Below are 27,070 nucleotides of genomic sequence, written 5' to 3'. Positions count from 1 at the left end.
TATTTCTATTTCCTGCCTATTCCCATTCTTGTTCATCTTCTGCCTCTCCCAAGGCCTTCCTATATCTTCTCAAGAATTCTTCTGCCTTAACAAATTCTGTAATTCTATACTGTTTTACTTTATAAGTGAAAATCAGTCCTTCTGGAAATTACCACCTATATGGGATTGCATTCATTTTTAATGCTTCCATCAAAAGTTTATAATTCTACCTCTTATTTAACAGTCTGGTGGGAATCTCTTTCAGGATTACTATCCTCTGTCCTTTGTCCAAAAAGCACTTCAAAATAGCGAGTGTGTTTTTTCTGGATGGGGGTTAAAGATGAGGACTCCCCCCTTTTTAATGGGGGGTTTGCAACTTGCACTTGCACTCTTTTGTTGTCTGCTCACACTCACACAGGCACATAGTTCTATTCCCCCCACAATATTTCAGTTTTCCAATCTTTCCTCCACCTTGTCTAGTTTTACAGGTCATTTCCCCCTCACCCCAATTTTAAAATTTGCAGTTTGTAGGCTTTCTTCCCCCCCCTCCGTCCCCCGGATTTGCAAGTAGATTTTAAGTTACTCCTGTTACTCATGAGCAGCTGCTCTCCATGTAGCTTGTTAACAGTTCAGATAAGTCTCCTTCTAAATTTTCCTCTAGTTCCACCACTCTTTTATCCCCAGTTTTCCCCCTTTCCCTTTGAGCAGGGTTGTTTTTGAAAGGGATTCTGCTGCTGCTTAGTCTGCTTTGAGGCTTTCTGCCCCAGAGAGAATGTGGTTCCCCTGCATCACCTCTCAACCTTCTCACGATTCCTTCCAGAGCTCTCCTGCCCTGTTGGGGTTCGCTGGGTTGTGTAGAGCCCCGATTACACTCCAGGGTTTCGGGGGACTCATGGAGCCCATGCTTCCCCCCTCCCACACCTGTGACAGCTCAATTTCACCTGGAGCGAACTCACCGAGCTGCAGGTTCCTTCACGTAGCAGACCGGAAGTGCTGGACTGTGCATTATTCTTTTTCTTTCTCTTTTTGTTCAGATTTTGTATTTTATTTTAATGTATTATGAAAAGTCATAATAAAATCATATATAAAAAGATACCTACCTTACTAAGTCATTTAATGAGATTGGTCAAAATGGCAACAACTTCCTGTAACTCATTTCTCTGTGTATAGGAAGTGGATCAACTACGTTTGGAGAGATTGCAAATAGATGAACAGCTTCGACAGATTGGGGCCACTTCTAGACCACCACAAAACCGCACAGACAAAGAAAAGGGATACATGACTGATGATGGCTCAGGTCTTGGAAAAGGTAGCCAACCCTACCGAAACAGAGGACATGGGAGGCGTGGACCAGGTTATGCTTCTGGTAGGTCACTTGGAATGTTCAAACTTCTCTCAACTCTGATTTGCTAATTTCTGGAATTCTTGTAAAGCAAACAGTAAATGAGGTTAAGCATGTCTAAAAATGTGAATGAGCTGCAGAGATTTAAACAAATGTGTATTTTGTAAATAATAACTGTGATACCTACTATGTTAGTTGCCAGGTTAATTTAGTTATCCACCAAGTCAGTGAAATACGATACAGACTAAACTTCTGTAAAGTTATAATCGTGGTAGCGTTACTAACATACAGTATTCCTTTTGAGTTGAAAGTAATGTTTCAAGTTCAAATACACTAGTTTCTCATCCAGTAAGAAGAGTGGGATTACTTGAAAAGAGATTATCTCTTCCATTATCCATACTTGGTTGGCAGAATTCTCATTTGTTGCTGTGTAACCAACTACAAACACACCAAAACTAGCTTTTATCTTAACCTAAAATTGTGATATTGTCAGGTGAAATGTATTGGTCAGTGCCTACAAATTGTTATGAACATAGTTCTGTCTACACATGCTTACCAGATGAAAGCCACTTGAAGTAGTCTTAACAAGCCATTTTCCTGCAGGGAGGAGGGGATCCTTGGATGGGTTGTTCCTCCTGGTCACTCCACTGGGCAGGAATATGCAAATTAGAGCTGTTCTTACCTCACAGTGGGAGGGCGACTTCTCCAGTTTCCTTCCTGCCTTGCAGGTTCAGGTGACAGAGCTCCTTTCTGTCATCTTATTCTGAGAAGATCTTTACTTAGAAAAAAATCTTGAAGAAAAACTGAGTAGAGAACAGAGAGGGAGATAGAGAGAAATGCCCAGTTAGCCAGAACATGATCGTGGTTGCTGGTGGAGGTGGCAGGGACCGCCGACCAGGATACTCTTTAACTCCTTGGAACCAGCAGTCAACAGAGAAAATATGACTATGGAGGGCAGTGGGGAACTTTGTGTTCTCCCGCTTGATCATTGATGGAGTCACACTTCATCTGGAGTTCTACCAATGATTTGACATGTGGTGGTACAAGGCTCAGGGATCTTTAGGTTTCTCTTTGGGGTTTCATGAGGCTTCAGCCTTAGTCATTGACAGGGCATAGTTGCCTTTCTTTTATGCATTCTGGTGGAAAAACCATTAGTAGAACATAGTTTCTTTTTTAATAATTATTTTATTATTTTATAATTATTAAAACCGTGATTAAAAGAAAAATAGAAAATAAGACGTTTTCATACCATATTAAATTCATATTTTGGGATTCCTCCGATCCCTTGACTTCCCTCCATTCCCTCCCCCAGTTCTTTTGTGTTATTTTATGTTATACATGTCCAGAGTTTTCTTACCTTTTAAATATTTCCAGTTTCAAACATTGTCCTTAATATTACAAGTGTTTTTTAAAACTGCTGTTGTGTTAACTCCTTTACAATGCTTTTGTAAATATGCAACAAACATTTTTCCATTTTTTTAAAATATTTGCCGTCCTCTTGATTTCTTAGTCTTCCAGTTAATTTGGCCGTTTCAGCATATTCCATTAATTTACATTGCCATTCTTCTTTAGTTGGGACTCGTTCTTCTTTTCATTGTTGGGCTATCAATGTCCGTGCGGCTGTTGTTGCATACCTAAATAAACTTTTATATTCTTTCAGTATATCTGTTCCAATTATACCTATTAAAAACGCTTCCGGTTTTTTACCAAAGGTTATTTTAAACATTTTTTTCAATTCATTATAAATCATTTCCCAAAAGCTTTTTATGACTTTACATTGCTACCACATATGGTAAAATGTACCTTCTACCTTTTTACACTTCCAACACTTATTATCTTTTGTTTTGTACATTTTTGATAGCTTAGCCTGTGTTAAATACCATCTATACATCATTTTCAAATAGTTCTCCTTAAGTCCCGTACATGCCGTGAATTTTATATCATTTCTCCATAATCTTTCCCAGTCTGTCATCTGTATATTATGGCCGTTTTATCATTACACATTTGACCTCTTCATCCTTTGTCTCCCATTCCAACAATATATTATACATTTTTGATAATAATTTATAATCACTTTCTATTATTTCTCTCTGAAATTTTGAGATTCCATATGCAAATCCTTTCTTTTTATCATTATTAAATTTTTCACTCACAAAAAGATCGCTGTGGATGAAAATAGCAACACAGAGAAAGCTCCGTCTTCCCTTCCAGAGATAAAACAACAATGGAGGGAGGGGCAAGGGGGTGGGGCAGGAGTCAGTTTTACCGACGCTAAGGAAAGGGAGCCAGAGATTGACTGCGATCTACCAAAACCTCGCGGGAATCTACCAGTAGATCGTGATTGACCTGTTGGACATCCCTGTTCTAGTAGATCTTTATATTTTTCCCGAACTTTAAAGATCACCTTTCTTATTATATGATTCTGGAAGCTTCTATGTACCTTGGCCTTCTGATACCACAGATATGCATGCCATACAAATCTATTGACATGTCCTTCTTAATCTAGTAAATCTACATTATTCAATGTTATCCAATCCCGTATCCAGCACAGACAAGAGGCTTCATAGTATAGTTTTATATCTGATAGCGAGAAGCCTCCTCTTTCTTTAAGATCTGTTAATAACTTATATTTTATTCTTGGCTTCTTGCTTCTCCAGATAAATCTTGAAATGTCTCTCTGCCAATCCTTAAAGCAATTCATATTACTTATCACCGCGATTGATTGAAATAAAAATAACATTTTTGGCAATACATTCATCTTAATCGCCGCTATCCTTCCCAATAAAGATAGATTCATTCTCCCCCAAATTTCAAATTTTCTTTTTATTTTTTTCCATATTTTTTCATAATTGTCTTTAAATATGTCGAGATTTTTTGCTGTTAACCATATTCCCAAATATTTCACTATATATATATATATTTCTGTCACCTGCTGTACCTCTTTTTTATCTTGTTCTGGCATATTTTTTACTAGGAGCTTTGTTTTATTTTTATGTAATTTTAAGCCTGTTGTCCATATTTTTGTATTTTTTCTAATACTTTTATTAATGAACTAATCGGGTCTTATATCATGATCACTAAATCATCTGCAGATGCCTTTAATTTGTATTACTTATTTCCTACCATTATTCCTTTAATGTCATTATCTGCTCTTATATCTCTCACCAGCACCTCTAGGACTAAAATAAACAATAAAGGGGACAAAGGACATCCCTGTCTTGTTCATTTTGTAATTTTACATTCTTCTGCTATTACATTATTATTAGTCTCACTTGTTGCTCTGAATATATGGCTTCTATTCCTCTTTTGTATGTTTCTCCAAAATTCATTTCTTCGAAGACCTTTAACATAAAGGTCCAGGAAATGTTATCAAATGCTTTTTCCACATCTACAAATATCATGTCATGAATGAACCAGCCCAGCCAGCTTTCAGTGGAAGATGTAGGCAGGACGAGATAGGGATTAGGAATGCAGGTTGCCAAGGGAACTATCTCAAACGAGCCAGATCTCCACCAGGTCCCTCAAGGGGAGGGAAAAGGGGAGGAAGAGAAGATTGACTGTCTTCTCAGGAAGAAGTTGGAGGGGATCCAATGAGCCCACGGAGACATCGTTGGGGGAAGGGTGTGTGATAGGAGGCGGAAGCAGAAACGTAAGGGTCAGAAGGTCCATTTAAGTTGGTGGAAGGGGAGGGACTTGGCAGAAGAGTCATCATAATTCATGAGGGCAGCAGCTGGGTTAATGCCGTCCAGCGTTATCTGTGTACTTGGTCAATAATCATCCTCTCTACTTAACTACGCTCCCTGTGTTGTCGAGCTGGAGGCTAGCTTCCTGGCACATCATTGCTGCCTGTTTTTCATTTCTTACTTCCAAATATTCAATAATATCTATTACATTCCTTATATTTTCTTTCATATGTCTTCCTGATAGAAATCCTGTTTGATCTTGATGTATTGTTTCTAACAATATATTTTTCATTCTATTAGCTAATAAATTTGAATACAATTTGTAATCACTGTTTAATAATGAGATTGGTCTATAATTTTTAAGTTCCATTTTATCTGTCTCTTGTTTTGGAATTAGAGTGATAAAAGCCTTTTTCCAAGTCTTTGGTATTTCCCCTACTTTTAATGTTTCATTAATTACATTTTGTAATGGTTGAATTAAATAATTTTTTAATAATATTTTGCTGTTAGTTCATCTGGGCCTGGTGTTTTTCCTATCTTTGCTTGTTTTATAGCACTTGAAACTTCTGTTATATCAATTGGTGCATTTAATTTTTTTGGCAATTTATTTTGTCTTATATATCTTTCAATTTCTATTTTATCTTCTGGTTCAGCTCAGTATAGGTCTGAGAAGTATCTGGTAAATTGCCTTCTAATATCTCTCGGATCATCAATTATTTTATCTTTCACTTTTATTTTATTTATTAAATTATTCACTTTCCTTTTATTCAGTTGCCAGGCTAAGAGCTTTCCTGGCTTATTAGACTGTTCAAAATTTCTTTGTCTCATTCTCTTTATTTTCCATTCTACTTCCTGATTTATTATCAATGAATATTAAGTTTGTAACATTTTAATTGCTTGTTTTGTTGTTTCTTTCTTAGGTTTACTTACTAACTCTTTTTCCCTTTTAATTAATTCATTTAAAAAATTCCTTTTTCCTCTGTTTCCTAATCTTCCTTTGATATGCATTTTGGTTTATAAAGAAACCTCTAATTACTGTTTTACTAGCATCCCACACTATTCTCATATTTGTGCCTTTATTGCAATTTAATTCAAAATAATCTTTTAATGTTGTTTTTTGTCTTTTCCACTATTTCTTGGTTATCTAGCAAGTCTTCATTTAGTCTCCATATAAATGGTGTATTCCTTTCTCTTTTTATTTCTAAAATTATTGAATTATGATCCAAGAGAGTTCTTGCTTGTCTTTCGACCTTTTTGCCATTAAAGTTATTTCTTTTGAGACCCATGCCAAGTAGATTCATCCACTAGACTGACGTACTTCTGAATAGAAAGTGTATTCTCTAACTGATGCTTAAATCTCCAAATATCAATCAGATTTAAATTTTCTACCATATTAAAAAAAGTTAATGGCAATTTCCCCTCTTTTGTCTGAGTTTTCCTTATTGTTCTATCCATATCCAGAGAGACCAGTCCACAAATCTCCCATTACTATCATTTTTGATACGCATATTCCAATAGGTTAGTTTCGAAGTTTTTTTAAAAATCTGATTTCATTTGGCATATATATTCCAACTATGATTATCTTTTCACCTTGTGGTATAATTTCACAGCTATCACCCTTCCTTCTTCATCTTTAAATAAAAACTATGGCTGTAATTTTGACATAATATAAAACACAACTCTTCTCTTTTTTGTTTTGTCTGAAGTTATAAATTCCATTCCCATCTTTTTATTTATCAATATTTTCCTATGGTTTTTTGCCACATGTTTCTGGCAAACTATGTCTAAATTTTGTTTTAATATTACATGTTCAGTTTTATTCCTTTTTATTTTATTGTTCAATCCATTTACATTCCAGCTTAATATCCTCAAATCTGCCATTGTTAGTTTTAAAGTCTTGTCTTTTCCCGTTTACCTTTTTTCTTTTCTTTTTACTCCCTTCCTCTTCTTCTGTACTATTATCTGTTACGTCTGTTTTCTGTCCTCCTACTGCTCCTTCTGGCAGTGTTTCCCTTCCTCCCAATTCCTTACTGTATTTTCTCCCAAAAATTACCAGTTTCAATTGGATTTCTAATTCTATTTTTTTTCTCCTTATATGTAAATGTGAATCCTTCTAGGAACTCCCATCTATACCATATGTCATTCCTTCTTAAAGCATCAGTTAATACTTTATAATTCATTTGGTTTTTACAAAGGGGGGAAAGAATTTCCTTAAACAAAATTATGTTTTGGCCTTCAATTTGCAATCTCTTATTATCTCTCCCCACTACATCTTATTATCTCTCCCCACTACATCTCTGGCAAAACAGGACAAATGAGGTCCCTGATCAGGAAGCTGGCTCTTTGCTAGCCAACAATCCTCACTTTGCAGCACATGCCCCTCTAATACTTCCAAAGGGACAGAAAGAACTAACAGCCCCCCAACCACCTCATGAGGGAAAGAGGGACTGACAGCCAACAGACAGCATAAAGCCACTCTCCAAATTTGGAATGTAGCTGGATGGGCTGCATCTATCAGGGATACTTGTTTCACTGACTTTTTATCTCAACACCACACCCTTTTGATTCAGGAGACCAGGACCAGGGATGATATACCATTAAATCAGCGGTTCTCAACCTGTGGGTCCCCAGATGTTGTTGGACTACAACTCCCATCATCCCTGAGCTCTGGCCTTGCTAGCTAGGGGTGATGGGAGTTGTAGTTCAACAACATCTGGGGACCCACAGGTTGAGAAAGGCTGCATTAAATGGATATCATTCCTTTACAAGGCAGGCCAGCATGGGGCTTGGGATCACCACCATCAAGGGGCGAGGGAGGTATGGCGGTGGGAGCAGATATTATAGGCAAAGGGGTTTGAGATATAAAGATGCTCGAACCCCTTGCAATCTGCGCCCCATCCCGAGGGACAAAGGTAGGGTGAGCAGAGATTACCCTCCTCCGTCATTGGTGCTGTGCAATGTCAGGTCTATAGGCAATAAAACCGCCACCCTGCAAGACTTTTTTACCTCGCAGGGGGCTGACCTGGCTTGTGTGACGGAGAACTGGGTTCGCAAAGGCAAAACAGTCGCCTTGCATGAGTTGGCGCCCCTTGGTTTCTCCGTCCTTCACCAATCACGGACTGGGGGTCTGGGGGGGGTGGCGTTAATCCGGGAAGATGGTTTTTTCAGGGCTCTGCCAGCGCCATCGATCTCTGGCATTGAATGTGCTGGCCTGGTGTGGGGCAACAAGGAGAGCTTGGCTGTCTGGCTGGTGTACTGTCCACCTAGCACACTGGCAGGCACCCTATCATGACTGCTTGAGGTGGTGACTTCCGCTTTTGAGGTGGAGGCGTGAGCAGACATGCTGAGAAGCTGCGCGGCAAGAGTGCAAGGAGAAGCATAAATTAAAGGTGATTAAAACCTATTTAATGCTTTATGGACTGGAGGAAGCTTTTGGAGGGAACTTAAGGAAAACTTTATCCGAGCTTATCAGCACTTTACCAGCTGGGGAGTATCAAATTTCAAAAAGACGCTGAGGGCTTGCAGAGGGCTATAAGTCCAAGTCAAATAATAATACAGTCTCAAAACAAATGAAGCGAGATGCATCAGTTCTAACAGAGCATTGGAACTGGAGCAGGAAACCCAAATAAAAATGTCGGAGACACAGGAGATGATTCATCTATTAAGGTCTCTTAAAGAAGACATGGGGGCGCTTAAGACAGAAATTTCAGCGATTAAACAGTACACTTCACAAATGAGAATTGATTTACAAGTCTTAACATCGCGTATGGATACAATTGAACAGCGCGTTAATGTCTTGGAGAAAATTTCATTTGCAGCTCAGAACCAGACTGACAAACGCTTACTCCAATTGGAATCTGAACTTAGAAGGAACAACCTTAAACTTATAGGTTTTAAAAACCACCCACCTGAAGGAATTCAGGCAATTGAATGTACTGTGAACTGTTTAACGGAACTGTTGGAGCTGCAACAACTGGATTTAAGGATGGAGATAAATGGTGTTAAAAGTTTCCCATTGAAAACCAAGAAAGCAAGAGGGGAAACATTTATAACATAATTCAATTTTTGCGCTAAGGGTGTGAGATGATATCCTTAAAAATTTCTGGTGAAAATGAAATGCTAAACCCTTTGAATGGAGGGGAAACAAAATTTCTATTTTCCCAGACTATGCTCCAGTGGTGGCAGAAAAGAGACGACTATTTGCCCCTGCTCGTAAGCTAGAAAGGGAATTAAAAATACAGCATTTCACAATATTCCCTGCTACTTTCTGCCTAAAGATAAACGAACTGCGCTGCTTTCAAAATCATGACAATGTGATATCCTATTTACAAGCAATAAATGTGAATAAAGAGCCAAGGTGAAGTGTAAGGGGGCTTTCCCCCCTCCTCTCTTACTTGACTTGGAACAGGGCGGGGCAGCCGCCCTCCATTTTGAAGCTCTCTTTCAACTTGACTTTCCTGCATGTAGAACCACTGACTCATGTTGATTCACCCCCTGAACAAAGTTTCCTTGGTATAGAGCTATGAAACCCCAGATATATTAGCAATTTAATAATGGTGGTGGTACAATAAATATCACTATAAAAGCTGAAAGTCCGTGGAGATATTGATTTGTCATTTAATAAGTATCAAACTAAGTAATATCTGTTGTTTTCTTATATATATAAAGTGCTCCTTCATGTGCCAAGTTAAAAGCTCCTGACTATTATATATATGTGAACCTAGGAGCTCAAAGGGGTGAATGTTTGTGTTTCCTACAGAGCGGAAGTCGTGCATTTGGTTTTTCCCCCTTCTTTTTTTTTTGTTCTTTTTTGTTCTTTATCTTTGTTTTATTGTTGAGTGTATTAAGTAGTTTTCTTTTTCATTTCTTACTGTTAGTGCTGATATTATATTAATAATTGTTGGCTATTGGTATATATTTGAGCCTACCCTTTCAGAATCCTTTTTACTGTTGATATAACTACTTTCCACCTTCTCTCCTTTCTCTCTACTTCCTTCTTTGAAAATTTTTCAAATAATAATTATTTGATTGGGAATACTTTAAAGTTAATCGGGTAGAGTCTGCCTTATATATCTTATTATTATGTAATATTAATTATTCATTATATTAGTAATCCATATGTTAAATATAAACACGGTTAATATATGACTCAGGTTGGAGCGCTAATAATTTTTAGTATATTTGGTTTATATTAGGCCTTCCAAACAATTTTGCTGAAGATAAAATAGAGGACAGGAAAGCTTACAGATTAAAGCCATAATGAGAATTATAAGTATGAATGTCAAGGGGTTAAAGGAAAAGAAAAAACAAATCCTAACACTCAAATATCTCCAGTCATTAAAGGCTGATATAGGTCTATTACAAGAAACACATTTGACAGAACAAGGGGCTCAAACTTTGAAAAGTCAATGGGTAAAAGAAGTTCTTTCAACAAACTTAGACGAAAATGCCAGGGGAGTCACAATTTTATTTAGGAAAGGCTGGCCTTATGAAATACAAGATATAATAAGAGAGGAAGATGGTCGATGCTTAATAATTGTAATTAAAACAGAAGGGACAGAAATAGCAATAGTAAATGTCAATGTCTATGCCTCAAACACTGATGACCATAAGTTTATTCACAACTGCTTTAAGAGATTACACTTTCAGCACTTGATAATGGGTGGAGACTTTAATGAAATTTTAGATCCACAGATGGCTACCACCCGAGTACCCAGAAAAAAAGGACAAAGGTTAGAGAGACAATTAATAACTATATGATACAGTGGAATTTAGTGGATTCATGGAAATTGCACCATCCTAAGGAAAAATGCCTGGCGTGCTCTGGTCCATGGGGTCACGAAGAGTCGGACACGACTAAACGACTAAACAACAACAACAACAAGGAAAAATCATATACATATTTTGCAGAAATTTATAAAACCCAGCCTAAAATTGACTTTTTTCTAACATCAGCATCATTACATCCCTTTAATAGCCGATGTGACATTGATATTCCCATTATAGCTGATCACTCAGCAGTAATACTGGAATATAATTTATCTAAAACCCAGGAAGGTATGAGGAGATGGTATCTTAATATAGCATTATTAAATGAAAAAAACTTGATTCAATATATAACCCAAGAAACACAAATATATTTTAAAAATAACTCCAAATCTTCAACATCAAGACTGATGGAATGGGAAGGATATAAAGCTTACATCAGAGGGAAGAAAAAATCCTTCTCTGCCAACAAAGCCAAGCTGCAAAGATTAAAAGAAAATAATCTAAAATTTTCTTGAAAAACACTATGGGGTGATATGGCAAATAACCCATCTACGGTTACATATGAAAGAATACAACAACTAACATTAGAACTGAATAATATACTAGCTCAAAAAATTGAGTTCAGCCTACTAAGTCTAAGACAAATATATTGGGAACAGGGAGAAAGACTGACAAAAATTCTAGCTAATCATCTAAAACAAAAGAAAGCGAACTAAATAATACCCTTAATAAGAAATGAAAATAACATCGCAGCAACCTCATCAGTAGATATCAATAATGAATTTGGCGGCAAAATTACAGAAAGTTGTTCAAAACTTTACTCAAACAGGTTTTATAAAAACAAGACAAGCTACAGATAACATCAGATTAACAATAGATTTGATAAATTTAAACAAAGATGAAGAGGCGTTTATGATATTGTCATTAGATGCAGAAAAGGCTTTTGACAGAATATATAAAGAATGCATAGGGTTTGTGTTACGTAAATTTGGTTTCCCTATAGAATACTGTAATTGGATTAAAATGATTTATAAAAACCCAATGTCACGGATTGTTACAAATGGAAGAATTTCGAATTTGATTAGTTTAAATCGAGGAACGAGACAAGGATGTCCTCTTTCTCTGTTATTATTTAATCTCTGCCTGGAACCATTAACAAGAGCAATAATTCAGGATGAGCATATCAAGGGTGTAAAACACAACAAAGATAATTACAAAATTGTATTATTTGCAGATGATATCCTTTTATTTATTTCAAAACCAGAAGATACAATTCCAAAAACTATGGAGAAAATAAAAACCTTTGGCAGAATATCGGGATATTCTATAAATTGGACAAAATCAGAGATTTTACCAATTGGGCCAAGGGCTACATTGTATAGAAACCATCAATTTCGGATGTGCAAAGACTTTATTAAATACTTGGGTATAATGATATAGACCAAATTGTAAAATTAAATTTGAATCAAATTATAAATGAGATTTCTTTTGATATTGAAAGGTGAGGACCTCTAAACCTCTCCCTTTGGGGAAAGGTTAATGTACTCAAAATGAATGTGGTTCCAAAGCTTTTATACACCCTTAGGGGATTACCAATACATATTCCCAAATGTTACTTCCAAAAAAATAAATCAGCTATGTAGATCGTGCCTGTGGGGTACAAAAATATCACTACATAAAATGCAACTTCTAACTAAGGAAGGTGACTTTGGTCTCCCAAATCTGGAACTATATCACCAGGCCTACCTTCTGAGTAAGACTAGTGATTGTGAGCTAGCAGGAATCTCAATTTGGCTACTCTGGAATATAGTTTCTTTGAATCTCTTGTAGGGTGGACTAAACTCGGCTCCAATTTTATGAAATATCCTATTATCCTGGAGACTATTAAAGCACCTATAAAAATTTGGATGAATATAAATAAAAATAATAAGGATGATCCCTATCAGCATGAGAAATTAACAATATGGGCCAACCCAAAATAAAAAATTGGAAATCAAGTAATAATTTGGCAAAATTGGATGGAAAAAGGTATTTTGACATTGAATCAATTAATTGATGAAAATTACAAATTTGTGGAATATAAGACTTTGCAAGTAAAGTATGGATTAACCAGTGAAACACAATGGCAATACATCCAATTGAAACATATTTTGGAAAGTCAGTTTGGCCCTCACGCTATAGCAGCATCGGGAACACCCATGCTGCTACAAGATTTAATCTCTGCAACAAAAACAAAAAACTCTACACTTGCGCTATATCCAACCCTACTCAACAGGAAGAAATATGATTTAGAATATGATAGACAAAAATGGAGTGAAGAGTTAGGGGTACAGATAACAAATGTCAAGTATAAAATCAACAGAAATAGCCTCTATGGATCTAAGACTAAGACTTATTCAACAGAAAATAATATTCAGAGTCCACTGGACTCCAGCAAAACTTTACCAGAATAAAATAACAAATGCAGACAACTGCTGGAGATGTGGAAGTAAAAATGCGAACTTAGTACATATGATGATTAACTGCCCGATGATAAGATCATTTTGGTGCGAGGTGAGGATATTTATAGCAAGAGTAATAAAGAGAAATTGTTAATTAGTGAAATTGAATTTAATTCTAAATTATATTCCGGAAACGTGGGAGATTACAAGGGGCCAAAAAAAATATGGATGTACCGTGCTATATTAGAAGCAAAAAAACTTGTTTTGATGAATTGGAAGAGCCACAAAAAGATTCCATTGAGCACATGGATTGATAATTTGTACAGATTAGCTACATACGAATGAATTGCATGTTGTCGCAAATTAAGAAAGGATAAATATGAAGAAATCTGGAAGGAATATTTAAGCGATAAGGCGGATAGTGGTGGGAAGTAGGGGGAGGAGAGAAAGGTGGGAAAATGTTAAAAAGGTATATCAGTGTATTCAAATCTGAATTGTCAAATTGTGTTATTAGTGTTGTTATGGTTTTTGTTGTATGTGTCTTTTGCGGTTGTTGTTTGTATTGAAAAAAATATTATTATTATTTTTTTAATGACTGCTTGAGGTGGTGGCAGGCTGGGTCTTGGAGTTCCCTAACCTATTGGTTTGAGGGGACTTCAACGTCCATGCTGATGGCACCCCCTCCTCACAGGCTCTGGACCTGGTGTCTTCCATGGCGACATTAGGACTCTCCCAGTTTGTTTCGGGCTCCACACACCAAGCAGGCCACACGCTGGATTTGATCTTCGGCACAGGTATAGATATGATCATGGCCTCCCCTGTGGAGGTGCCATGGTCTGATCACTACGCTCTGAAAGCCAGGATTGACTTCCCGCCCCGCCCCCCCCCCCCCCGCTTGGGTGGCGAGCCTATTTGGGTTTGCCCGCGGAGGCTGATGGATCCTGATGGATTCCGTCAGGCTTTGCGGGACCTTGCTCCCCCTGACGGCTCATTAGATGAGCTTGTCAAGAGCTGGAATAACCGACTCTTGGCGACCATCAGTGAGATCGCACCTAGACGCCTCTTCGACCCCGTCGAAACCGAGCCCCTTGGTTTACCGACGAGCTCCAAAAAGTGAAGCTGGACCTCAGACGTCTAGAGCGAGTATGGCAGCGTGCTCGTGACGGAGCCTCAAGAACATCTTAAAAGATACTTATGAAAGCCTATGAGATGGCAGTGAAAGCTGCTAAGAAGACTTACTTCTCAGCTTCCATTGCATCCACTAGCTCTCGCCCGGCACAACTTTTTAGAATAATTAGGTCCTTAATGTCCCCAGAGGGACAACAAAATTTAAATACTAATCTGACACATAGCTATGAGGCATTTGCGAGCTTTCTTGCGGAAAAAGTCTTGCTTCTCTGCTGTGACCTCCCTGCCAGTTTGGATACAATAACAGAACTGTTCTTGGGTCCAATATTGGACCACTTCGATCGGATACTCCCAGCCGATGTGGACAGACTCCTCTGAGCTGGAAGGCCCACCACCTGCCTCCTTGACTGTACCCGTCTTGGCTGATTAGAGCGTGTCCAGACGAGGTGCAGATCCCCCTGGGTGATATCATCAGTTTGTGCCAGGGGAGTTGAAGGAGGCAGTGGTGTGTCCGCTCTTAAAGAAAACATCTTTAAGAGCTATGCAAATACCACCTGGTTTCGAACCTTTCATACCTGGGTAAGGTAATTGAGAGAGCGGTTGCTGAACAGCTTGATAGGTTTCTGGATGAAACATTGGCTTTGGACACATTTCAGTCTGGCTTTCGCCCTGGTTATGGGACCAAGGCGGCTCTGGTCACCCTAACAGACAATCTTCGTAGGCAGCTGGATTGAGGCGGGTCGGGACTGCTGATTCTTTTAGATCTGTCAACAGCCTTTGACATGGTCCTCCATGAACATTTGGACCACCACCTTGCTGACGTGGGGTTTCAGGGCACAGCCCTACAATGGCTGCACTCTTTTATCTCAGGTCGGGGACAGAGGGTGCTGCTAGGGGAGGAGTTGTCATCACGACACCCTTTGGTGTGTGGAGTGCCGCAGGGCGCAATCCTCTCCCCGATGATTTTTAACATCTTTATGCACCCCCTTGCCCAGCTTGTCCAGAATTTCAGGCTGGGTTGTCATCAGTATGCTGATGACACCCAACTGTATCTGTTGATGGACGGCCATCCTGACTCGGCCCCAGACACACTGACCAGATGCTTGGAAGCTGTGGCTGGATGGCTACGTGGGAGCCGACTGAAGTTAAATCCTTCGAAGACAGAGGTCCTCTGGCTGGGTCGGGATGACATGGGGTTGGGGGGCCTAACTCCCATCCCTTGTGGGGGCTCAATTAGTACCAGCACCCTCTGTTAGGAGTTTGGGTGTAACCTTCGACGCCTCCCTTTCTATGGAGGCGCAGGTTGCAGCTGTAGCAAAGGCGGCATTTTTCCACGTCCGCCGTGCTAAGCAGTTGGTCCCTTACCTTTCTCGCCCTGATCTTGCCACAATGTTCCATGCGATGGTCACCTCCAGGCTCAATTATTGTAATGCGCTCTACGCGGGGCTGCCCTTGAAGCTCACCCAGAAACTCCAGCGGGTGCAGAATGCCGCTGTGAGGCTCCTTACGAGGTCCTCGCTGCTGGACCACATTCATCCAGTGCTATACCAGCTGCACTGGCTCTCAGTGGAGTACAGGGTCAGGTTTAAAGTGCTGGTTTTAACCTTTAAAGCCCTATACAGCCTAGGACCCTCGTACCTACGGGACTGCCTCTCCTGGTATGCCCCACAGAGGACCTTATGGCCTGCAAATAACAATACTTTAGAGGTCCTGGGTCTCAAGGTTAGACTGGCCTCGACCAGGACCAGGGCCTTTTTAGCCCTGGCACTGGCCTGGTGGAACACTCTGTCACAAGAGACCAGGGCCCTGTGAGATTTGACATCTTTCTGCAGGGCCTGCAAGAAGGAGCTGTTCTGCCAGGCCTTTGGTCCAGGCCCAGTCTGACCCCCTTCTTTCCATGAAACCCTGTATGTAAGTGGCCCCCTTGGCCCTTTCTATCAGCCCATATGGGACCAGCACAGGTGACCGGGCCTGACGAATATTTAATATTCTTACCTTCATGGCTGTGATTTGTGGGTTGTCCACTTAATTTTATTTTGATTTTACTGTGATTTTGAGCTGTGTTTTAATCAGTTGTTTAATTTTGTGTTTTTAATGTATTATATATTTGGTGTTAGCCACCCTGAGCCCAGCCTTGGCCAAGGAGGGCGGGATATAAATAAAAATTATTATTGTTGTTGTTGGTCTGGAACATTCTATCTTTAATAGCTTCTGAATTCAAAAATACCAGGCAGTCTCCTGGCATTTTCCTCATCTGCAGCATTTTAGATTTAATTCTATAGATCTTGTCCACAGAGTTGTCCAGGATTTATTTATCCAGTTCCAGCCATGTTGCTAAAGCCTCAAGTATTCTTTTAAGTCCTGCTCACCTTCTTCTGGCACATTTCTTAGGCAGACCACCAGTTCCTTCTGCTTCATTTCTGCTACAGCCATAGCATCCCACATCATTTCCTGAGTTACATAGACTCCTTGCACCTCTACCTTCAGTTTTTCCTGTTCCCTTTTCACCCTTTTCACCTCCTCCTGTGTATGTTTGGTTTTCTCCTCCATCCCTTTTAATCCTGTTTCTACCTTGGTGGTTCTAGCATTTAATTCCTTCATTTGTCCCTTTCTAACATTGTTTTGGATTTTTTTTCAGTGTGTGTAGCTAATGAATTTACAGTCTTTTAAAAATCACTACTAATCTCCCTTTTAAATTCTGCAAAAAGATCTTCCAGTTCAGATCTTGTGTCTTCCTGGATGGAGGGTTTTCTGCCTGGTGTTGGCGTTGGTACTTTTTTCATTGCCGTATCTTCTCTTTTAATTTACAGCAGCCATTTCCCAGCCTTGGCTGACTTGTTTTTACAGCTAGACAAACACAGCATAGCTTCCCCACCAAGTGCCATGCTGCTTGGCCTTATCAGGCCTTGTCAAGATCACTTCACAGAGCCTAAAACATACTCTGTTTCACTTCAGTTCATACTATAAAACATTCATACACTTGTACTTTATCTTAATCTAAAATGTAAGGGTATAAGTTGGAAAAGCTTAATGCAATATAGGTATTAGTACTTAGTAGTACTTATGTTGTATCAAAAAGAGTGATAGCTGAGTAATTGACAGTACACAACCGTTTTTTACGCAGTATATATGGAGAAAGAAAAGTAAAATAGTCCAAACCGTAGGTTCTTTCAAATCCACTTGGTTTAAGAGCTTAAAAATAAAATAAAATAAAAAGAGGAGCAGGTGATTCAGTTCCCTTCATAGATAGTTCAATATCCAGTAGAAATATAGATCAGTGTTCCCATATAATTGTAGTTCCAAAATAACTGAAAGAAGTTTTGACAGAATTTAATGTGTAATCCAGTCTTGCTTATTAAAGGTTGACACGGTGTTGACCCCAGGATCTCCAATTTCTTCAAGAGGGTATTAACACCCTTCCAAATTAATGGAAGTATCTCTTTCTTAATCCCTTCTGTCTCCAAGTTCAATATTAATATATTACAGAGTCTGTGTCAAGTTCAAATGCACTTTTAAGTTCAGGTCTATTGTTCAAGTTCAAGTTAACAAACATTTTAAAGGTCTGTAAAGTATCCAGATTGGTATTTAAAGAGCTTTGTAAAATCCTTTGTCCTTGTCAGCCATTAGCTGTTTTAACTTTCAAGGCTAGTCTGCAACTTTTTCACTTGTAAAGTTTTTCATGCAGTTTAAATACCCAGAAACGGGAGTGGACTTCCTTTTTATCCTGTTTTGCCGAATTAGTAATTAACAATTAATTTCCTTCTCACCTTGCTAATCAGCTTGAATTGGAATGGTAGGTGTTGATGGCTGGTTCAGAGACTTTGCTCTGCAGAGCCGCGCTGGTGCCTAAATCGTCGGCTTTTCCTCAGCTTCCCCCCCCCCCACTCCTTTCAGAGCAGAGGCAGAGACCGGAGCCCGAGCTGCCGATGCGATCCGCAGGACCGCTAGACACCTCAAACTTTCCTTTGAGGCTTTTTGGGTGATAACGCCGAGGCTAGTGCCTCCCCCCCCCCCAATGTAGTGTCACCCGGGATTCTCTGGTCTCCCTTCATGCTGATGTGACCCATATCCAAGGACATGAGCACACGATTAGCAGAGTTCAAACAGAAACTTAGCCTTAAGGAGTAACATTCTAAGCCTAATTTATTGCAAATTAAATCAAACAGAACAGAACAAAGAAAAACATGGCTTCTCTCTCTCTCTTCCTCAGAGAAAGAACTGCAAAAGCAATAGCTATGCAGAGCAGAAACAGCATATCTCCCTTTCCACTCACAAGATTCCAATAATCAGTGCTGGAATGTAAACAGACATGTGACATGTAACAATCCCACACATCTGCAGCACGGGAGGAATGGAATTCTCAACATCCTCCCCCATTTCATGTAACCCGCTTCAGTATTTCAGCCTAACTGCAACTGCTGTACATAAACCTGAAGTTGTTCCGTGTCAACAACTTTTGACAACAGATCTGCAGGAATTTCCTTTCCTGGCATGTAGGACACCTGAATGAGTCCTTTCTGGATACACTCTCTTGCACAATGTAATTTTATCTGCAAGTACTTGGTTCTTTGCTTACATCCCTCAGAAGTTAGCAAAGACAGACACAACCTGTTGTCTTGGTAAACCTGTATAGGACATCTTACATTAACCCTCATGTCCTCAAACAGTTGCAACAACCATTCACAATCCAAAAGTGAATATGACAGTGCATTAAGTTCAGCTTCACAAGAACTTAAGCTCACTGTTGTCTCCTTCTTGCACGACCAGTCAAACAGACACTGGTTGTACATGTAGCATACCCTGGAAGTGCTTTTGCCATCTGTGATGTCACAAGACCTCCAGACTTCTGATTAGTGAATTTCAGTCTGTAGTGCATGGTACCCTTCAGGTAGCATGCTATGCGCTTCAATGCTTTCCAGTCCTTAACCGTAGGATTGTTGGTGTGTCTGCTCAGCAAATTGGTGCTGACAGCAAAATCAGGTCTTGAACACCTGGCAATAAAATTTAGCTTACCTAGAACACATCTGTACAGTGTAACATCAGAAAATGCTTCATCAGTATCATCTAACTGAAAACCTGTCACCATTGGTGTATCCACAGGGTTTGCATCAACCAAGTTCAGTTTGGTTAATACATCAGCAATTTTCTGTGATTGGTGTACCATGATATCAGCTCCCTGGTTTCTATCCAACTCCAGAGAGAGATAGTTGGTTACCTCACCAATATCCTTCATGTCAAAATGCTACTTCAGTTGAGCTAGGGTGCCATTGTATAAGGCCTGATCTTTCCAAAAGAAAAGAAGATCATCAACAAAACATACACAATACAGTTTGTTTTGCCCCTCCTCTTTGACAAACACACATGGATCTGCTTTGCCTTGGTGAAAACCTAGAGAAAACAATGTCTCTGTTAGTTTAGAGTTCCAACACCGGGCACTCTGTGTGAGACCATACAGGGATTTCTTAAGAGCACAAACCAATCCCTCCTTTACCCGTACTCCATCAGGTGGAAGTATATAAATTAATTCATCCAGGTCTCTGTACAAAAATGCTGTGTTCACATTGTGATGCAAAACGTTTAGTTTCTTCTCTGCAGCAATTTTGAGCATAAGCCCAATGTTCTCATACTTGACGGTGGGTGAGTAGGTCTCATGATAGTCTTGACCTGGTACCTGTGAAAAACCTCGGGTGACCAATCTGGCTTTGTGCCATTCTGGTCTGTCTTGGTCTTAAAGACCCATTTGCTATCAACCAGCTTCATCCCTGGTACCAATGGAACTAGTTCCCATGTTTTGTTCCTCTCTTAAGGAATCAAGTTCAGCCTTCATGGCATTTAACCATGGCTCAGCATCCTCTGAGGTTAAACTCTGGGCCTCTTGGAAGCTTGAAGGTTCCAAAACCTTCTCTGAGTTAAGTAAAGCCGAATAAACATTTTGAATTCTCTGAGTTACTAACAACAGCTGTATCTGCTTTGGCTGTTTTAGCAAACTCCTCAGCATACCTTTTGGGTTGTTTACCCTTTGTTGCGTACTATATGCAAGTCTTCCATGCTAGGCTTCTCCTCTTTAGGAGAATGGTGGCCTATGGTGAACAGTGGTTCCTCCAATTCAGTGTCAGACCCTTCAGGCGGTCTGAGAGAGGCTTTCGCACTTTTGTAGTCTGCCATGTCAGATTCACTGTCACTGTCAGCAGCAGCACTACCACCTCCCCTGAACTGGCAATTGAACCTGTGTCATCATCAGATTCTTCACCCTCATCAGCATCAGGGTGACTTTGGAAGATTCCCGCATTGTCTCCCCACTTTGCATTGTACTGAACACTTCTGGTGAATCTTACCGTCTTCATGTCAGACATTAGCACTCTGTATGCACCTTTCTCGTATCCCATAAAAATACCATGCAAACCACGTTTGCTGAGCTTGCTGCTCTGAGGAGTGTGAACCCACATGTCAGAACCAAAAATTCTCAGGAGCTTGACAAATGGTTTCTTACCAAACAGCTTCTCATAGGGAGTGCATCCTATTGATGAAGAAATTCTGTTATACACATATGTGAAACAGTTCAGAGATTCAGCCCAATATGAATCAGGCAAATTTGCATCATGCCCTGTAGGGGAGTCTGATTTGCCCTTTCACAGAGACCATTCTGCCATGGTGCTCTGGGATTGGCAACATCATGCTGGATTCCCTTCTCAGCTAGAAAAGCCTCAAATGGCTGAGAACAGAACTCCCTGCCCTGGTCAGTGAAAAGACAACCCACCTGTCTTTTGTGAACATTCTGCAGCCAAGCACAGAATTCCTGGAATCTAGGAAATGCTTCTGACTTCTGCTTAAGCATGAAAATATGAATATATCTGGAAAACTGATCTATCAGTACCATGAAAAATTCTGCCTTGCCTAATGATGGCTTTAGTGGACCAACAAGGTCTGTATGCACAATCTGGTAGGACTCCTTGGCTTCCCTGCCAGATACCTTACCCTTTGGAGCAACTCTGACCTTGTGTTCTGCACATGATTTACATTTCATGTGAAATTTGCAGGGTTTAATAAGACACCCCCTGGACCAGATCAGGCATCAGATGACCCAGTCTTCTGTGGTGGTCGTGGATACAACCTGCATGTAAAATTTTGTTAGTAGACACAGCATGATATGTCTCACTATTTTGCATATCAACACCAACAGCATCATCATAAGAATAAGACAACAAGAACAAGCCATTAACACAGTCAGCATATAAAATGTCCTTTCCGTTGTTCCTGATGGTGCATTTCTGTTTACTGAACTTAACAGTAAAGTCTTGCACTGTCAGCTGAGAGACGCTCAGTAAATTGTCCGCCAAATCTGGAACAAAAAGCACGTTGTGAATCGTGGTCCACCAACTTGGATGCAAGACAGTTCCGATGCCTTCCGAATGCAACAACTGACCGTCTGCCTGGTGCACAGTTCCCTTCTGTGGCGTAAACGTGACAAACAAATGTTGGTCTCTGCAAAGATGGCGTGTCACCCCAAAATCCATGATGAAAGCTTCCTAGACTATTGGACTGGAACAGTGTGTGACCAAAGCCTTGTGTTACGCAGGTTTAGGCTTGCCAGAGCTCTTGCTCTTGCTCTTTGAGCCTTTACAGCCTTTGCCAGTTTCCTCTTTGGCCTTTGGGCGTTGTCTGCAATCCCTCTGCATGTGCCCCATTCTGCCGCAAGAGAAACACCTCACTGCTTTCAGAGCTTTGGCGCCATCTAGTAACTGCATCATTGGTTGGGGTGACAAGGCAGTCAACTTCCCCTGAACACAACCTGCAGCTTTTCGGCGATCATCCTCATTTTGGAGAACCGCACATACATGTTGCGCTGTCAGATCGGCAGTGGGTAAGACAACCAGCTGTGAAGCTATGCTATCAAACGAACTGTCTAACGAATCCAGGAGCAGAAAGCAGAACAGAGATTCCGGGATTTCAATCTGTCTCTGTAAACAGACATGTGACATGTAACAATCCCACACATCTGCAGCACGGGAGGAATGGAATTTTCAACACGCCTCACCTCGACGCTTCCCCCATGGACCTCTGCAACGCTGGGCTTGACGGAGCTGTCAAACCCACTGTCCGTCCGCCATTCGCGCCGACCCAGAAGTAGAACTTAGTTTCTACTGTTCAGTATGTGTGATTAGGCTAAGCCCTGCACAAGTTCAGACACTACTCTCCATATATCTTGACACTTCGCTATTGAATTATATATATGCTTTAAATACAAGATAATTTTTTCTTTACAGTGGTACCTCAGGTTAAGAACTTAATTTGTTCCGAAGGTCCGTTCTTAACCTGAAACTGTTCTTAACCTGAGATACCACTTTAGCTAATGGGGCCTTCCACTGCTGCGCGATCTCTGTTCTCATCCTGAAGCAAAGTTCTTAATCCGAGGCTCTACTTCCAGGTTAGCGGAGTCTGTAACCCAAAGTGTTTGTAACCTGAAGCGTCTGTAACCCGAGGTACCACTGTATTCTTTTCTTTGACAGATAGTCCGTGTGGAAAGTTATGAAAAGGTATCTAATAGAATCAAATATAATAATTTTTTTTTCTTTATTACTTAAGAGGAAAGAGAAATATTTGAGTTTCCCTGTAGTCCATTATGTCCCTTTGAACTACAGTTCAAGGGGGGTGATGTGTCAGGGACTGGGTGGATGAGGAAGAGTGGTGGCAGCCAGTTGCACAGGAGATGCCTGAGGGTGACACTGGAAGGAGATTTTGAACCTGGTTCAGACTGCTGGGACAGGGAGGAACCATCAACAGGTGAAACCAGCAGGGAAACATTAGAGCCAGAGAGTGGGGGTGAAGGGGAGAGGCTCAATGTAGGCACAGACTCTGATAGGGAGAGTGCAGAGGCTGCGTCTCCTGCTCGGCAAGACAGTCCTCTTCCTGGTTCTTTTCCCCTTTCTCAGCTCAAGAACAGAGGGTAGAAAAAAGAGCAAATTGATTAAGTAGAGCTGAGTCACAGTGGAAGACTGCTGAGAGAGACTTGTGTCCTGGCTCTCTGGGTGTGAAGCAATAAAAGTTAATTGCCTACAAGTCTCGTGCCGACTTCTGATTTACAGCATCAGGCAATGGTCAGGAAGCCTATTCTGGCAGCCTGACATGATGGCAGGCACTGCACAGGCTCTTAGGTTGAGACAAGTTCTACCCAGGGCACAAAGGTGTGAAAAGCTTCATGTTACAGGGGAAGCTTTTTTCACAGATGTCAAAACATTTTTGAGTATTGTTACCGAGATTGACACTGCCCATTAGGCACGTTCTTTCTCCTCTGGTTGGAGAATTCAAGCCGGTACCTCAGGTGATATCATCAGCTTATGTTCATCTCACGTTCTGGGCCTAGCTACAGGACATGATGGTGTCATGCCATGACTTGCTCTGGTGGTGGTTTTCTCCCTCAGTCCCTTCAGCAGCTTCTGCTTCCATTCCAATATTTCTTCCCCTGGTTGATGAGAATTCAGGTAACTATTCCCAGATCCAGTGAAGAGGGAGCTACAGTGGCAGGAATTATTCCCCAGTTATTGAAGGTAATAACTCTGGAGATGCAGAGATTGATCCTGTCTACTGATGCCAGTCTGAGTTGGCATGCTCATCTCAACTAGGGGACAACAACCTAGACTTCTGGACCATTTACCTTTGGGTGTAGTTGGTTGGATGTTCAGGGCAGCCGTTGGTAAGGGCCTATGTGAACATCCCACTGCTCCTCATTCAGCTGGCCAGTGGAAGACCTCGCCACACACCTAGTCATTGCACAGTTTTTGTCATTCATCTTGTGCTTTCCATGTCTCTACAGCGAATAGATTTTCTATTGTACCGTGGCTTTGGGGCTCGCTATTAGCTTTCCCTCTTTTTACTCTGATTCCTCTTGTGATCCAGGAGATTCAGCAACTGTAGGCTTAAGTGGTCTTTGTGGCCCCATTAGGACTGGGGAGACCACAGTTCGGGGGTCTAATCATTCTTTCTGTGCGAAACCTGTGGATTATTCCAGTCCAGGAGGATCTGCCATTGCAAAGCTCAGCTGTGCACCTGCAGCTGGTCATTCTTTATCTAACAGTCTGACAGATGAAAGGCTATGGCTGTCTCAAAATGGTCATTTCTGGAGTGTTGTCTTCCAAGATGGCTTTCTGTAGTTTCATACATAGCAGCTCATGTAGGGTCTATCTGACCTGGCATTCTGCTGCTGGGATAGATTTCTTGGAGGAAATCCACAGAAATCAGGACATTATTCTGCCTTCCTTCCATCCTTCCTTCTGAGCGTGAGTGGCATTCGCTGGATCTCCATAGGGATTTACCTAAAGAGAACAGAGTCCTTCCTGTCATCTGACTCTGTTTGTTTATTTTCAGCCTCAAACAATGGGGAAGAAGGTATCGTCCGCTCTTCTGTTTTGTTGGCTGCATCACCAAATGTTACGAAATCTCTGGGTCTGCTATTCTGCTGCTGTCATGGCTTGGTTGACAGCTTCAACCCTTGTTAAACATTGTAAGCTGGATGTTTACAATTCTGCCAAACCATCCTTCGGCAGGAGGGTATTACAATAGGTAGTTTCCCAGTAAGGAGGCAGGCCCACCCCACCCCCCCCTCAGCTGCCACCATCATCAGGTAATCTTTGTCATCCAAGGATCCCCTCCTCTCTGCAAGAAAGTGTGACATTGGACCTACCATGAAGGTTCATTTTATGCAGGGAATGGAGGGGATCCTACTTGCCCTAGGAGATTTGAGTTTGATCTGTGCTGAGGGCTTCCTCCCACCCTTGTTTTCTTTTCTTGGTTGTTCTCTCTCTAACCGGGTATCGGTGGTTCATTTGGGGAGTTTTCTCTATTCTGTTCTTTGAGACAGTTACTTTTTGACCATTTGATCTCTGCTGTATGCTGCAAAGTGATGTTGCTGAGAGTGTCTTCAGTTTGGAACACTCCTTTTTAAAGGTTTGTGTGTAGGTTCTTTACTTGAGCATGGATACCTTCAACTGGAGAGGTCACCCTCCCACTGCAAGGTAAGAACAGCTCTAATTTGCATATTCCTGCCTAGTAGAGTGAGTTGGAAGGACAACTCATCTGAGGAGGCCACCATTCCTTGCAGAAAATGAACCTTCACAGTAGGTCCAGTGCACATTCTTTATGTTGTCATTGTGTGGAACAGCCACCATGCATGTAACATGTAATCAGGACCTTTACTGCACCTATCTCAAAACAGTTGTTGTTGTTGTTTTTTTATTTAAAAAACCCCTCATAGAATTAATTCATTCCAATTTTTGACACTAGTGAATAGAGCTGAGATCCCTTTTCTGAAATGGATAAACTGGTTAAATTAATCCAGACTAGAACTTTTACATTGTCCTCACTGCAAAATACTACAGCAGCAATCAGAAATTCTTTCCTTAGAGAGAGACTAGTTTTAACTGGTGGTTTTTTAGTTGGTTTTTTTCACTAAAATATCATGAAAGTAGACTATGGTATGTCTTGGTTTATTTAAACTCTTGTTAGGAGCTAACTCTGAAGCATCCAATGCTTCTGAAACAGAGTCTGATCACAGAGATGAGCTTAGTGACTGGTCATTAGCTCCAGCAGAAGAAGAGCGCGACAGCTACCTTCGCAGAGGAAATGGGCGAAGGCGTGGTGGAGGTGCACGTGGTCAAGGAGGAAGAGGTTGGGGATGTTTCAAAGGTGAGTATATGATGATGGTGCTGAATGGCAGATGAGCTATTAGGACTCTTACTCAAGCCTCAGGTATATGTCTGAAATGAAAGAATGAAGTCTATAGATTTGCAAAAAAAAAAAAAAAAAAAATTGTAAGAAAGAAACTCTTTAAACTGAATCAGAGCAAAACCAAATCACACCAGAACTATACTTCATGCGAACTGAGGAATGATAGAGCCAAAGTAGCAACTGGCATTTCCAGAAGCAGGAGAATACAGAGAAGAAAGACAAAGCAGTAACGAGAGTTGTCCGCTCACAAGGAAGCCACTAAATCCAACCTGGTTGCTTCCTACACAATATATATCCTGAAAATTGCACAGCCTAGGATTTATCAAGCCAGGTTTGCTATAGGACCCTAGCCTAGGTGGGTGTGCCTCCCACCCCTTTTCCTAAACTTTTCTGTGATTTTTGTCTGTCCTAATGTGTCAACATTGGTTTTTGACTAGAAATGTAAGAAATTCCATTATCTGCATTTGTATATGTTTTCTACCAGTGTACTCAGTGCAGTTTATTGTTTTAAAAGGAAATATACAAAAAACAAAGCAATAACATGGAAGACCTTTCTAAAATCCAATTTTGATGTGCAGGAAATGAACAGTCACGGACAGATAACCGTCAACATATTTCAAGAGATACTAAAGGGAGAACAATGGATGGGTCACTTCAGGTAAAAGAAAATGCTCTCTGTACTATCAGCATCTGCATTCATGGAGTTGCTCTTGGCAGTCATGGAGTGATGAAGTCATGCATACTCATCCTTGTCTGCACAAGAGTTTGACACCCCCCCCCCCAAGCTACTGTGTTTAAACCAGCCATTGAAAGTTGCTTCATTAACAGCATAGTATGTTAACCAGTGGTCTTTGTCCACTGACTGAATAAATCCATCAGCAGAATGGACAGCGTGGAACATTGTTTTGGCAATTTCCTCTTCAGTCCCCTGTTACCCCTAAATGTACATGGGTAAAGGGGACACCTTGAGCTGGAGCCAGGAATGGTGGGAATCACCTAAAATTGCA

General features: G+C 40.6%; 1 protein-coding gene across 4 annotated transcripts in view; it reads left to right on the top strand.

Moving 5' to 3' along the window:
* The window catches only part of LOC308467741 (fragile X messenger ribonucleoprotein 1-like), a 170,555-nt gene that overhangs the window by 141,870 nt on the left and 1,615 nt on the right, over window positions 1-27,070 (top strand). For 3 of the 4 annotated variants that reach the window (XM_080989439.1, XM_080989437.1, XM_080989436.1), the window contains 3 exons: window positions 1,150-1,345; window positions 25,842-26,021; window positions 26,642-26,721. In XM_080989439.1, the coding sequence (XP_080845565.1) occupies window positions 1,150-1,345; window positions 25,842-26,021; window positions 26,642-26,721 (456 nt within the window). The remainder of the gene's footprint in view (window positions 1-1,149; window positions 1,346-25,841; window positions 26,022-26,641; window positions 26,722-27,070) is intronic. The other variant, XM_080989438.1, reaches the window with a different exon arrangement.

Source organism: Podarcis pityusensis (genome assembly GCF_964106645.2).
Source record: "Podarcis pityusensis genome assembly, chromosome: W".
NCBI lineage: Eukaryota > Metazoa > Chordata > Lepidosauria > Squamata > Lacertidae > Podarcis > Podarcis pityusensis.
Note: the sequence above shows the minus strand (reverse complement) of the source record. Positions and strands in the feature narration are given on the sequence as shown.